The 14,609-nt window shown below is 49.4% G+C and overlaps 1 protein-coding gene across 2 annotated transcripts in view; it reads right to left on the bottom strand.

Moving 5' to 3' along the window:
• The window catches only part of ADCY3 (adenylate cyclase 3), an 89,389-nt gene that overhangs the window by 38,837 nt on the left and 35,943 nt on the right, over window positions 1-14,609 (bottom strand). For both annotated transcript variants that reach the window (XM_060649994.3, XM_060649989.3), the window contains exon 3: window positions 4,839-4,988. In XM_060649994.3, coding sequence (XP_060505977.3) covers window positions 4,839-4,988 — 150 coding nt within the window. The remainder of the gene's footprint in view (window positions 1-4,838; window positions 4,989-14,609) is intronic.

Below are 14,609 nucleotides of genomic sequence, written 5' to 3' on the forward strand. Positions count from 1 at the left end.
AGACAGACTGTAAGAGCAACCGGAGGAAAAAAATACAAAAGCTACGTATTACTTTAAAAGGAGCAAGAGTGTGTCAGCCAGCCAGCCGGCATTTCAACAAAAATAGCAGAAGCCACAGGATAATGGAATGACACCTCCAAAGGGCTCTGAGTCCAGCGCTGTCGACCTAGAATTCTACCTCTGACAGCAAGTGACTTCCAAAACCGAAAGCAAACTGAACATGTTTCCAGGCAATTAGAAATGCAGAGACTTCCCTAACAGACCTTCGTGAAGAGTGACACTAAGGGCAGTTCTTCAAGAGGATGGAAGAGCTGGACTGATAGGGCAGAGCCTGCTTGGGATTCTCTCTCTCTCTCTGCCCGTCCCCCCATCTCTCTCTCTCTCAAAATAAATAAATAAACTTTAGAAAAAGGGGGGGGGGGCGCCTGGGTGGCTCAGCTGGTTTAGTATCTGACTTCAGGCTCAGGTCATGATCCCGCAGTTCAAGAGTTCGAGCCCCACATCGGGCTCTGCGCTGACAGCTCAGAGCCTGGAACTTGCTTCAGATTCTGTGTCTCCCTCTCTCTCTGCCTCCCCCGCTCATGCTCTGTCTCTCTCAAAAATAAATAAACATTAAAAAAAAATAAAAATAAATAAAAAAAGGATAAATAAAATACTTGCAATAGCCAGAAAGTCTGGGGGAAGGGGAATTAAATGTTGGGAGGCCTTTGCACTGTGCCCAAAAAGGTAAAAATACTAATTTGGGGTAGATGCAAATGCATCATGATGGACATGTATCAGCATTACTTCATTGTTGGAAGATATTTTGATGCATTTTTGTAAAAATCCATGTTGACTTTAAGTATATCAAAATTAATAAAAAATGAGAGGTCAAAACTCAAGTTCCGACGGATTTCAAAGGACTGAGATTACACAGAATATGTTCTCTGACTGCAGCAAAGTAAACTGAAATCAATAATAAAAAGAGGGCCTTAAAAATTCCCTGTATGCTTGCAAACTAATTGATGTACCCTCAAACAGCCTGGGGATCAAAGATACCTCAGTGGAAATTAGAAAGTATTTTGAACTAAATGACAACAGAAATAGGACATATCAAAATCTGTAGAAGGAAGCAAAAGCACATAACGTGGGACATCCGAGCACCAGGAGCGTGTTTTAGAAAAGAAAAATGCTAAAATTAGTTAAATTCCATCTCAAGAAGGTAAAAAAAAAAAGGTTAAATTCCATCTCATGATGTCAACCTCAAAGGAAGTAGAAGAGAATCAAAGTCAAAAACATAATGCATTACGGAAGTGCACAAAGAAAGCAACAAAAAGGTGATTCACTGAAAAGGTTCAAACATTAATAAACCTCAGCAAGACAGATTAAGGACAAATAAAAAAAAGAGAAGGCCCAAACTAGCAATATCAGTAATGAAAAGGGAATATTGCTATAAAACCCACGGAAAGACAAAATCCCACGTCAAAAATGTGACATATTCGTATGAAGTTGGTTAAGTTCCTGAAAAAACAAAAACATGTTATAACTTATACAAAAAACCTCGTACCTTTTTTTTTTTTTTTTTTTCAACGTTTTTTTTTTTTGTTTTTTTTTTTTTTATTTATTTTTGGGACAGAGAGAGACAGAGCATGAACGGGGGAGGGGCAGAGAGAGAGGGAGACACAGAATCAGAAACAGGCTCCAGGCTCCGAGCCATCAGCCCAGAGCCTGACGCGGGGCTCGAACTCACAGACCGCGAGATCGTGACCTGGCTGAAGTCGGACGCTTAACCGACTGCGCCACCCAGGCGCCCCAAACCTCGTACCTTTGAGGGAGACTGAATCTCATAAAGAAAACTCCTGAGCCACAAGGCTTCACTAGTGAGCCATGTTTTTTTATTTGAGAGAGCACGCCAGAGCAAGAGAGCGTGCACGAGAGCTGGGGAGGGGGCAGAGGGAGAAGGAGAGGGAGGGAGGGAGAGGGAGGGAGGGAGGAAGAGAAAAAGAGAGGGAGAGAGAGAGAGAGAGAGGGAGGGAGGGGGAGGGAGAGAGAGAGAGAGAGAGAGAGAGAGAGAGAGAATGAATCCCAAGCAGGCTCTGTGCTGTTAGCATGGAGCCTGATGCGGGGCTTGATGTGGGGCTCGATCCCACGACCCTGGGATCATGACCTGAGCAGAAATCAAGAGCTGAATGCTCAACCGAGCCACCCCGGCGCCCCAAGAGTCCTTCTACTCCTGCAAAGAACCCATATCTTCTTCAAACTCTCCCAGGTTAGAAAGAGGAAACACTTATTTCCTAAACCCAGCACAACCATGATGTCCAAACCTGCCAAGGACACAGAAAGAAAGTAAAATTGCAAACAGATCTCATGCACACGGTCACAAGAGTCCTAAGGAAAACATGGGCGAACTGCAACACCCAGTTTCGGGGGGGGCGGTGTGTGTGCAGAATTCCACCCCTCCTGATGGTAACAGTGCTTTTCTCATTCCCAAAGGGATAGACGCAGATTATCTGATTTTCACCAAAGGTTTTATTCTCACGTACACTTTACACATAGGGAAACTGAGGCCCAAAGAGGCGAAGGAGCTGGCCTAAGGTCACACTCAGGCTAGAGCTGGGCAAGACAAATTCATTCCACTAGATAGATACTTACAGGCACCTGCTGTGTCCCAGTTAAACCTGGGGGTGTGCATCTGTGCCTCTCCACCCTGTGCACCTCCCTTCGGCCTCCCTGGACTCCTCTCTCCTGGAGCCAGTGTCTGCTTTGCTACTGCTCACAACACAGCAGAGGAGCAGCGTGGCCCGGAGAGGCTGCCAGCGCCCCCTGGCTGCTACGTGGCGCTCAGGAGTCCCGGAGCAAGTAGGAATGGCCCTCTTTGTCAGGCTCCCAACCCTGACCCTGCCCATAGGGGCCATTAGAAAATGCCCATGTACTCCACGGCCTGTGCACCGCAGCCTGACCGTCCCCATTTCCAAGCTCTACGGGTTACAAAGCACTTCTGCTTGTATTTCTGCCTTCAGGGAAACCTAAAGACAAGCATCAATACTCCTGCTCTGGAGTATCAACACCCCCACTTTGCAGATGAGGAAAGTAAGGCTCTAAGAGGTGGATAACTTGTCCATATTATCTATGCAGAGAATATCAGATCCAGGTGAGACACAGGACCTTCCTCTACTGCACCAGGACACCCCCCACCAAGCACTGTTTGATGTGACTGAGGATGTCCTCGATTATACCAACTATATGTCCTGAGACAGACAAGACTGACAGGTGTGCTGAAGGCTGCACAAATACTCTAGAAAAAGAACTCCTGACCTAGATAAGCGATGACACAAGCTTTTTTTTTTTTTTTTTTAAATGTAGAGAATCCAGAGGGATGCCTCCACGGTATGAGAGAGGAGATGCAGAAAGAACCCAGCCAGCATGTAAAACAGAAACTGAAGAACGCCTTTCAAGACACTCTACAGCCAGTAAAGGACGGGATTCTTTACATACATTCAAGCAGAAGCAGCTCGTGGGTAACCACAGGCTACAGGGGTGGGGACAAGGAGGCAAATTCAATGACCTGCTAAGCTTGGCCCCTTGTGGCAACAGAGGCTGGGGAGATTCCTCTTCTGAAACCTGCCTTCTGAAGGAGTGGAGTCTGAGGCCCAGCTCAGAAGCTTCTAGATCTCCTTGATAAACAGAGAAAACACATCCCCAGGACAGAGGAAGTGAGGACTCATCAGCAAATGACTCAGTGTGTGCCTTCAAAGAGCATCATCTAGAAAAGGGGAGGCCCGCCAAGGAGGCCCCCAGGCAAAGGCTCCAGAGAGGCCCCCGAAACTCTGGCCCTGTCCACCTGAGTGGAAAACAGCCGTTTCAGTGAATCCAGAGCCAAGAGCACCACCTGAACACAAAATGACATGGTTCCCAGAACAGGGAATCCTCTATTTTCAAACTATTGAGTTTGTTTGTTAGCAGGAAATAAACCTATGGATAACAGGAAGTTGGCGGATGTAATTTCTGCAGACCTTCAAAAGGCATCGGAGATGAATCCAGACCAGAAACTATTTAAAAGACTGAATCACACGAGAACTGGGTGGTTCTGTGGTGGATCAGGCTGGAGTAAAGCCAGTAAACAAAGAGCGGGGGCAGCAGGCACTTCTCTCAATGGAAAAATGTAAACAGTGGGGCCCCAGGGTTTGGACTGGTTTTACTTCTTCATTGAGGACTCAGAAGGAGAAGGAAGTAGGAGACGCACAGAGCGTGAAGGAAACTTAGCGCCCTGGGTGGAGTCAAGCAGGTTGATGGGCCTCACCCAGAAGGCCCCCCTGCTATGGGCTGGGCCCACCCCACTGCAGAGAACACGGCTCAGAGTGCACAGCAGGGACACATGGCGAATCTGCCGTAGAACCGGAAAGGGTGGCAGAGGAGGACTGACCTGAAGTGATGCCCATGGGGGGAAAAGCACTTAGAATAAACCCAGAGAACTTTTTCACCTGAGAGAGGAACACAAGGAGTCATTGGTGACTGCTTGGGCCACTGTAGTTCTTTAAAAGGTTTTAAATTATAGGGGGGAAAAAAACAGGAGAAGGAGAGGATTAGGTCAAGCACAGAGGAGGAGAGAGGACAGGGCTTCCAGCAAGGCAAGCTCTCCGAAGTCAGAAGGAGCCTGTGACGGTCAGAGGCCCAGGAGGCAGCCAACACCTGGCCCTGGCAGGTGATCCCCGAGCCCCGGGGAGCCCTGGAGGTGGGGGGAGAGGAGGGGCTGCACTGTCCCAGGCCCACCCCCTCCCAATTGGCCCCTCTCTGGCCCCGGTCGCTGGCCCCGGGCTCCAGGCCTGCACGGCCGCATGGCCACCCCGCGAGGACCTCACCTGCTGCTGGCTCTGCTCCTCGAGGTTCATTTTCACCTCCAGCGACTGGCGGGCCTCCAGGAAGGCCTTGCGGTGCTTGCGGTCCGCCATGTAGTAGGACATGACGCCCACCATGATGGCGCACAGGTAGAGGCAGACGTTGGCCAGGATCTGTGCCCCGAGGAGAGAAAAGGACAATGGTGAAGGCACATGCTCAGGAGAGAGGATGGAGAAGGGGGGGTGGGTGGTAACGAAAATCAAACCCCTAGTTGCCCAGTGTCCAGAGAGGGCCCCGGAGAGCCTCTGACCCTGATGGGATGTTTAGGGCCCTGGAACAGACCCTGCCCCGCTTACCATATGCGGGTGAGGCCCCGGCCTGGAAGGCTGGTTATGGGGCTGTTTGCCTCTCCTGCTCACAGCGCAGCTAAATTGGCTGATCCCGTGCACCTGTGTGGCCTGACGGTCCCTCTGCTCCCCAATTCATTCATTCTCTCATTTGTTCAACCACCATTTACTGAGGACTTACTTATTAGGCACCCTTAGGTGCTGTGCTGATTAGCTGGGAGGAGAGTGTACAAAACCCCGATCTACTAGCTGGGGGTGTATAATCCTAAAAGCTGCAGGTTGCACTGAAGGTCACAGATGTGAAGCCGTGTTGGGCCAACTCCCAGCCCTCACGCTACCTTCCACGTGACGCTGCAGGTATACAGGTGTCTGGCATTCACGTGCATCCTCCCAGCCAACCCCACCTGCCAGCAGATGAGGGGTGGCCGGTACCAGTACCGAGGTCCCATGAGGAAGTTACGGGAAGGGGACAGGGCAGCTGTGTGACGGATGTCTGTCCTGAAAGCTCAGTACATCGGTACAAAGGCCTTCTTGGGCACTGAGTCTGTTCCTCCATCCTTGGCACCCTCCAGACTCCCCTAGGTGTCTGTGGTCCCCAGCCCGTTTCCACAGGCTGCTGGGATTGCAGACTCAACCGCCTCCTGCTGCAGGTAACCTTGGATATGGACCTGAACGTTCAAACCACATCTCATTTCCTGGTGCTCATTTCCTGGGCCCCAGTCTTTGACCCTGACTGGGTCCCATCTGGGGCTGCACCAGGTTCTAGCTCCTCCTGCTTCTCCAAAGCCACCTGCCAGGAGCCAGCTCCAACAAGGTCTGGCCCTGCCCATTCCCTGAGGCTCACACCCTCCCCACCTTGGTTCCCTGAGGTCGAGCCTGAGGAAGGCAGACCCCTCCTCTGAAGGGCGTGGTTTCTCAGGCAGAAGTCTAGCTGAGATGTGGGTAGGGAGGCAGAAGTTCTTCATTTCTGGCCCCAGGGGGAGAAAGTGTTCTCTTAGTGAAGGATAATGGATCCTGGGTAGGTGAAAAATGCAGGGAAGTCACTTTTAGATTTTTAAACAAGATGGCTTAATAAACGATGAGAGGTTAATTCTGACATTAATTTTCTGGATACTCTTGGTTGTGCCATATTCCCCTCTGTTTTTGTGTTTTATCAGGGGCTGATCAACCCTGAGGACCCACCACGCCCAGCAGAAAGTTCCTGCAGGCCTGGGCACTCATCACAGGCCCACTGAATAATGAGTTAGTACACGCGATGTGTCTTGAGACTGGTCATCAAGTCACCAGACGCAGCTCTGAATTTAAGCAGCTCCTTAAACTGCTGGTTCCAGCAACTAACAACTCATTGTGTTCTTGGGGCTGGGCAGCCCCATCACTATACCATTCATGGGGCAAGTGGGCAATTTCAGAAATCCTAAGGGATATCTCCTGAACTTTTGCTTGGACATGATAGGCCATTCCCACCTGAGCACTACCAATACGGCCTCAGGACACTTATTAAATACCTGATAACCCAAAGAGCTGCCAATTTACATTAAGTGAGTCAAAGCAAATCACAAAGATCACGCTGCGTCTCCAAGCCGGTCTGGCCTGAGGTCCAAGAATGTCTACCAGCCCAAAGGTCACCTTCCTCTGGGGGCTGTATAGCCTTAGAATCTGCCCAGTCCCAAATTCATGGCACAGGAAGCTAGTCAACAAGGTCAGGCTGTACCTCAGGCATCTCACCGAGTGGGGGCACTTTGCCAAAACCCACACAGGGTCCGGATACAGCAGTCACCAGGGCCGAGGGTCTCTAGGTCCTAGAGGTCAAGGGAGTAGCTGCACGCAGACGAGCCACAAGTCTGGGCCCCATACCTACCAGTGTCAACAACTCTGAACCAGAGGCTCCAGACCCATCTCTGGCCCTGGCCACCACCTGGGCTGTCACACTGAGCCATGGACAGAGCTCCACGCCTAGGGGTCTCTTGCCCCCCAACAGGCCCTGCTGTCCACCTCACGGGGTGGATAGAGCAGACTCCATAAAGTGTAAGCACTGAGCCGGTGTCAGTAATAACAGTTTTACTCCCCATCGGGGTCCCTCCTTAAGTAAACCACCTGCTCTGTAGACAGAGAGCAACTATAACAGGAAAGCTTTAAACCAATTCCCACCAAAGGTTATTATCCAAAGAGTATAACAGGGGTGCCTGGGTGGCTCAGTCGGCTAAGCGTCTGACTCTCGATTTTGGCTTAGGTCACGATCTCTTGGTTCGGGAGTTTGAGGCCTGCGTTGGACTCTGTGCTGACAGTGTGGAGCCTGCTTTGGATTCTCTCTGTCCCTCCCCTGCTCCCTCTCTCCCTCTCAAAACAAACAAACAAACAAAGAGTATAACAGGATTCAGGTTTGGTTCACAATGGAAACCATCTATATGGGACAGCACTCCCTTCAGCCTATTTTAAAATAAGATCCACGTTTGCATTCCACTTGGCAGGTGCAGAAAACAAACTTAGGAGGAGCCCTGGACTGTTGCCCTGCCCCTCGCTGGATGGGGAACCTGCTAGGTCAAGAAACTTCCCTGAGTCCCCACTTGACCACCTATGAGCTGAGGGGCGGCCTACCTCATCTCGGAAGTCCCTGCAGTCCTGACCCCGGCTGGCCCTCATCAGACCTCACTTCTGAGGGCAAAGGTGGGCCTGGAAATGACCTGCTCGGAAAGGCTGGAGGGAAGGCAAGGCGGGTCGGTTCCCAGGGTGGCCAGAGAGTCATACTGCTTCCTGTCCCCTGCCTACCCCTTCTCGACCTGCACTCTCAGCTCGTCTGTGAGGGGATGTGGAGGCAAATGGCCATGTCCAGGCCACACGCCGGAGAGTCCTGTGGGTCCCGCAGGTCCCCCCCGTGCCAGGGAATTCTCTCCCTGCATCGCAGTGAGCTTATTCCTTCCTAGAGGATTCTCCCAGGAGCCCCAGGCTGTGCTTCTCAGAGCTCCCCCAATTCTCTAAACTTACCTCAACGAAAGGGTCCTCAGGGTTGCTGTGGATCCTGTGCTCCCCAGAGCCACCTGAGGTAGTGCAACCACGTCACAACTTGCCCCTCACCCTGACCCCTTCAGAGGGGTCCAGTATGGTCTTCCCCCTACTTGCCCTTCCCCTTCTGGGGAGCAGATGAGCAGGCCAGAAGCCATCACAAACCTGACCTCCCAGCCTCATGGTCTCCCCGGGACGCAGCCCTCTAATATCCCAGCTGCTGCACCCCAACCCTCTCCCACGCCACCTCAGCCCAAGAACAGAGGAATGAGGCTCGGTCACTTTGCTGGGCGGGGTACAGGCCAGGACAGTAGTGGGGATGGTCCCGGAAATATCCAGGAGATGAGGCTGAGCAAAGATGCAGACAGAGGTCGGGTGGGTGGGGATCACATCCGATCAGGGAGGTGACGCACGGCTTCAGGAAGATGCGGGCTCTACAGAGACGGGGTCTCAGAAACAAAGACTGCCTCGGATACCACACTCAGCGACCAAGCGTGGCAGGAAGGCTTCTCCTCTCAGCATCATCAATGATTGCCTGAAGGAGCTCAGCGCCAGGGGTTTGCAGACATGACACCTGACCCTGTGAACAGACAGGGAGGTTCCCAGCTCAGGCAGTTCCGAAGGCCAAGCAGGAGCCCTGATGCGGCCTCCTGGCTCTTCCGGGTGGCCCAGGAGGGGGTGGGGGCAGCTTGTCACACTGGACTCAACACACGCTTCCGTCTCGGGGGGGATTCCCCCGCACAAGCCTGAGAAGCTCTGCTCTGGGGTGCCACGGAGGTCACCTCTTCTTACCCCAGGGAACCCCTTTCCCCAGTGAAAGAGACTGGGCAGCAATCTCATTGCAAAAGAACTGTTATTTTTTCTTAAACACAAGATTTTTAAACTAACGAGGAGAATGAACGAATCTCCCAAGTGGGTAAACATTCAGACTCAACAGCTTCATCTAACCCAGGACAGCCGGATGAAATGTTTGTAATACCCCAGCTCAGAAATGCAGCCGTGAGAAAATTCCTTTACGAAGTCCTTCCTCTTGGAATTTGATGAATCACAATATCCTGCACATTTCTGCCAGTCCACAGGGACATGGGGCTGCTCTAAGCAGGGCTTTAAAAGAGAAGTCATCCCCTTGGAGGCAGGCTGGTGCCTCAACTGCCCAGGACGACCCCTCCCCATAGGCTCATTCCAGCCTGGAGATTCCAGAATACTCCAGAACTGGGGAGAAGAAACCCAGGGAGAGAAGGCTGCTCTGGGAGCCAACATCCTTGTGAGCTGCCCTTGGAGACCTCATGATGCTCTGCTGTCAGGGGAAGACCATACTGGAGCCTCTGTTCATTAAAACTAACTTAGATGTTTTGGGAAAAAAAAAAAAAAAAAAAATTCCACGGAGCCGTAAAGCAGGAAGGAACAGGGCAGAAGTTATCTCTGCAGGCAACCAACCTCCCCAGCCCAAGGAAGACAGGCCGGAGCCTGGGGTGGCCGTCACTCAGTGCCTGTGGGCCCCACTCTGGAGCCGTGCTCTCTGCAGACTGGAGGGGACGTTCCTCATCAGTCAGGTCCCTGCTGACATGTCCCCTCCTCGCAGGGGCCTGCCCTGACCTCCCCCCCACCCCACACACTCTCTCTGTTTTCCTGTTTAAGACCCTGCAGAGAAGTATCTGCACTTCTTATTCGTCCTTTTATTTGTCCATTTACTCTGTTTACTTCACTAGAAAGCAAGCTCCAAGGGGACGGGGCTTTGGTTCTGTTTCTCTGCGGATTCCCCAGTGCCTAGGACCGGGTCTGGCACACGGGAAGCCGCCAATGCCTACTGGATGAACGAGTGGCAGAAAGAGGCTGGGCCGTGCAGTCACACAGACCTTGCCTACCACCAGCAGGCTGTGTGGCCTGGAGCAAGTCACTTTCCCTCTCTGAGATGTGACTTCTTCATCCTCGCAGGAACCCCAAAGGCTGGGCCAGTAAGATCAAAAGAGAGGTTATATGCGACACCACCCGGGACAGGGCTTGGCACAAAATATGTTCTTAGTGACTTTCTATTCCTCCGGAGGGGAGAAGGGAAATTCGTGCCTAACAGTAAGACTAATGGAGTCTCATCACACCTCCATATTCACAATCCTACTGGCCACAACAAGCAAAGTTCTTATTCTCATTTTACAGAAGAGACTTGAAGCCCACAGAAACGAGGCTGTGAGTCTGTGGTCTCCTGGCAGTGCTGACACTGGAGCTCAGATCTCCTTACTCTTTTTTCCCCGCTACAAGCAGAGTTTGAGTTTTAAGACATTAATTAAACATCTGCTCCGACCCAGGGGACTGCGTATCAGAAGCCAGCCTGGCCTCGGGGTGGGTCCACCGCAGCTCTCGTGCCCAGCTGGCAAGACGCCAGCCAAGCATGATGCCAGGGCTTTCCCTACGTTACTCAGCTGAGTTGTGACAAGGGTCAGTGGAGGCTGAAGTCCCAGGCACTGGGGGCCCGTGGGGAGCACAGAACCCAGCAAGGACCTGCGGCATCTACACAGGTGGGGAGGTCTGCAGACAGCGGAGGGGGTAGATGCTCTCGCGCTGGCCCACAGCAAACTCCAGCATCGCTGTGCCAGGAGACGTCTGGGGTCTCCAAGAAATATAACCCTACCCAGCACAATTCAAGGTTTGAGCCTTGGGGTACCGCTGAGGGGTCCTTCCAAGCTTGTCCGGTTTCTACCATGTGCCTCAAAACAAAAGGACCTCTAGAAGCTTCCAATTTGTTTTATAGCTTGGGTGAATCTCTGCTAACAGATATGCAATGTCCACCTTCTTCCAAAACAAAGACGACTTCCAGAATAGGCATCTAGCCAATGTGACATGTTACACGAGGCCCCTCATGATCTGCCAGGTTGCCAGGACAGCTTCTCAGGTTGTGCACTGCACAATCCTCAGGGCACCACCCTGCAGACTCTGATGTGATGGCTCCCCTACAGGTATGGAACATGGCAGTCCTGACAAGTGGGGTCTGGCGTCACTCGTTTCTTCTGCCTGGCCGCCGCCCACCAAGCTCCCCTCACCCCAGCCACACCAGACCTATCGCCAGCCCTCTAATAAGATGTGCTATTTCAGGGCTCTACGGTTCTAACCCGAACATCCTGCCTCTCCTCCTTTTCCTGCGGAGGGCCACACGTGGTGATGATCCTCAGACTGAACCCGGGTCGAAAACCCAATACATAAACGGCTTTAGTCTTTCCCAGAAAATGTTAGTTATTGTTACTACTTCAAGACCCAGCTCCAACACCACCCGCCAATCCCCAAACAGAATCATTCATTCATTCATTCAAAGACTTAGTGAATGTCCACCCTGTGGCAGGTAGGTATTTGGCAGGTAGCAATGAATATGGCAGAAAAAGTTCCTGCTGTCAGGAGCTGATGTTTTGCTAACAGTAGATAAAAAGGCATGATTCGATAATAAAAGTATCAGAGCCCAGCAGAGAATAAAAACGATAAAGTAACAGGTAGCTGCTTTAGACCAGAAGGTGAAGGAGATTGTTGGTCCCAATTCGTCACTCCCCCGTACAAGTATCACAGAGCCACACACTTGTCATAGCCTCACGGAGAAGGTTCCCTCCCGCTGACTCTGACCACGGGATCTGCTCTGGTCAAATGGATGTCAGCACATAGGACACGAGCACATGTTTGTAATTCGCCTGCACTTCCTTCTGGGCTTCCACCGTTGCCATGAGAACAATATGCGCCAAGAACCTCACTGGTACAGCGCATGAGGGACCTGTGGAGCCAAGCAAAACTCAAGCTCCAGCCTGGAGCAAAACCCAGCTGAACCCAGCCCAGGTCAGGCCCCAGCCTAGCCATGGATGTACGAGTGAGAAACGTGTGCTTGTGAGCCACTGACTTTCGGGTTGTTACACTGCATTAAGTGACAAGAGCCGGTTAATGCAGGTTGGTTAGGACAGGTGTTCCCGAAGTGGTGGCATCTGTCTTTAATTTACACCCAAGTTAGTTGGCATATAGTGCAATAATGATTTCAGGAGTAGATTCCAGTGATTCATCCCCTACGTATAACACCCAGTTCTCATCCCAACAAGTGTCTTCCTTAATGCCCCTTCCCCATTTAGCGCATCTTCCCACCCACAGCCCCTCTGGCAACCCTCAGTTTGTTCTCTGTGTTTAAGAATCTCTTCTGTTTTGTCCCCCTCCCTGTTTTTATATTTGTTTTGCTTCCCTTCCCTTATGTTCATCTGTTTTTTATCTTAAATTCCACATATGAGGGAAGTCATGATATTTGTCTTTCTCTAATTTTGCTTAGCATAATACCCTCTAGTTCCATCCACATTGTTGCAAATGGCAAGATTTCATTCTTTTTGATTGCCGAGTAATACTCCATTATATATATATATATATATATATATATATATATATATATATATATATACACACACACACATACATACACACCACATCTTCTTTATCCATTCATATGTCAGTGGGCATTTGGACTCTTTCCACACTTTGCCTATTGTTGATATCGCTGCTATAAACATTGGGGTGCACATGCCCCTTTGAAACAGCATACCTGCATCCCTTGGATAAACACCTAGTGGTGCAATTGCTGGGTCGTAGGATAGTTCTATTTTTAACTTTTTGAGGAACCTCCATACTGTTTTCCAGAGTATTGCACAAGTTTGCATTCCCACCAGCAGTGCAAAAGAGACCCTCTTTCTCTACATCCTTGCCAACATCTGTTGTTTCCTGAGTTGTTAATTTCAGCCATTCTGACAGGTGTGAGGTGGTATCTCATTGTGGTTTTGATTTGTATTTCCCTAATGATGAGTGACGTTGAGCATTTTTTCATGTCGGTTAGCCATCTAGATGTCTTCTTTGGAAAAGTGTCTATTCATGTCTTTTACCCATTTTTTCACTGGATTATTTGTTTTTTGGGTGTTGAGTTTGATAAGTTCTTTATGGATTTTGGATATTAACACTTTATCTGATATGTCATTTGCAAATACCTCCTCCCATTCTATTCGTTGCCTTTTAGTTTTGCTGATTTTTTTCCTTTGCTGTGCAGAAGCTTTTTATTTTGATGAGGTTCCAATAGTTCATTTTTGCTTTTGTTTCCCTTGCCTCTGGAGATGTGTTGAGTAAGAAGTTGCTGTGGTCAAGATCAAAGAGGTTTTTGCCTGCTTTCTCCTCTAGGATTTTGATGGCTTCCTGTGTCACATTTAGATCTTTCACGCATTTTGAGCTTATTTTTGTGTATGGTATAATAAAGTGATCCAGGTTCATTTTTCTGCATATCACTGTCCAGTTTTCCGAACACCATTTGCTGAAGAGACTGTCTGTATTCCATTGGATGTTCTTTCCTGCTTTGTCAAAGATTAGTTGGCCATACGTCTGTGGGTCCACTTCTGGGTTCTCTGTTCTGTTCCATTGATCTGAGTGTCTGTTTTTGTGCCAGTACCATACTGTCTTGACGATTACAGCTTTGTAACACATCTTAAGGTCCAGGATTGTGATGCCTCCAGCCTTGGTTTTCTTTTTCAGGATTGCTTTGGCTATTCGGGGTCTTTTCTGGTCCCATACAAATTTTAGGATTGTTTGGTCTAGTTCTGTGAAGAATGCTGGTGTTATTTTGATAGGGATTTCATTGAATACCTAGATTGCTTTGGGTAGTATCAACATTTTAACAATATTTTTCTTCCAATCCACGAGCATGGAATATTTTTCCACTTTTTTGTGTCTTCTTCAATTTCTTTCATAAGCTTACTATAGTTTTCAGTGTATAGATTTTTCACTTCTTTGGTTAGGTTTATTCCTAGGTATTTTATGGGTTTTGGTGCAATTGTAAATAGGATTGATTCCTTGATTTCTCTGTTGCTTCACTATTGGTGCATAGAAATGGAACTGATTTGTGCGCATAGACTTTATACCCTGTGACTTTGCTGAATTCATGGATCAGTTCTAGTAGTTTTTTGGTGGAATCTTTTGGGTTTTCCATATAGAGTATCATGTCGTCTGTGAAGAGTGAAAGTTTGACTTCCTCCTTGCCAATTTGGATGCCTTTTATTCCTTTGTGTTGTCTGATTGCTGAGGCTAGGACTTCCAACGCTATGTTAAATAACAATGGCAAGCGTAGACATCCCTGTCATGTTCCTAACCTTAGGGGGAAAGCTCTCAGTTTTTCCCCATTGAGGATGATATTAGCAGTGGCTCTTTCCTATATGATTTTATGATTGAGGTATGATCGTTTTATCCCTTTCTTGAGGGTTTTTATCAAGAAAGGATGCTGTATTTTGTCAAAAGCTTTCTCTGCATCTATTGAGAGGATCATGTGGTTCTTGTCCTTTCTTTTATTGATGTATCACACTGATTGTTTTGCAGATATTGAACCAGCCCTGCATCCTAGGTATAAATCCCACTTGGTCATGGTGAATAATTCTTTTAATGTATTGTTGGATCTGGTTGGCT

This window comes from Panthera onca, chromosome A3 (genome assembly GCF_046562875.1).
Source record: "Panthera onca isolate mPanOnc1 chromosome A3, mPanOnc1 haplotype 2, whole genome shotgun sequence".
Classification (NCBI taxonomy): domain Eukaryota; kingdom Metazoa; phylum Chordata; class Mammalia; order Carnivora; family Felidae; genus Panthera; species Panthera onca.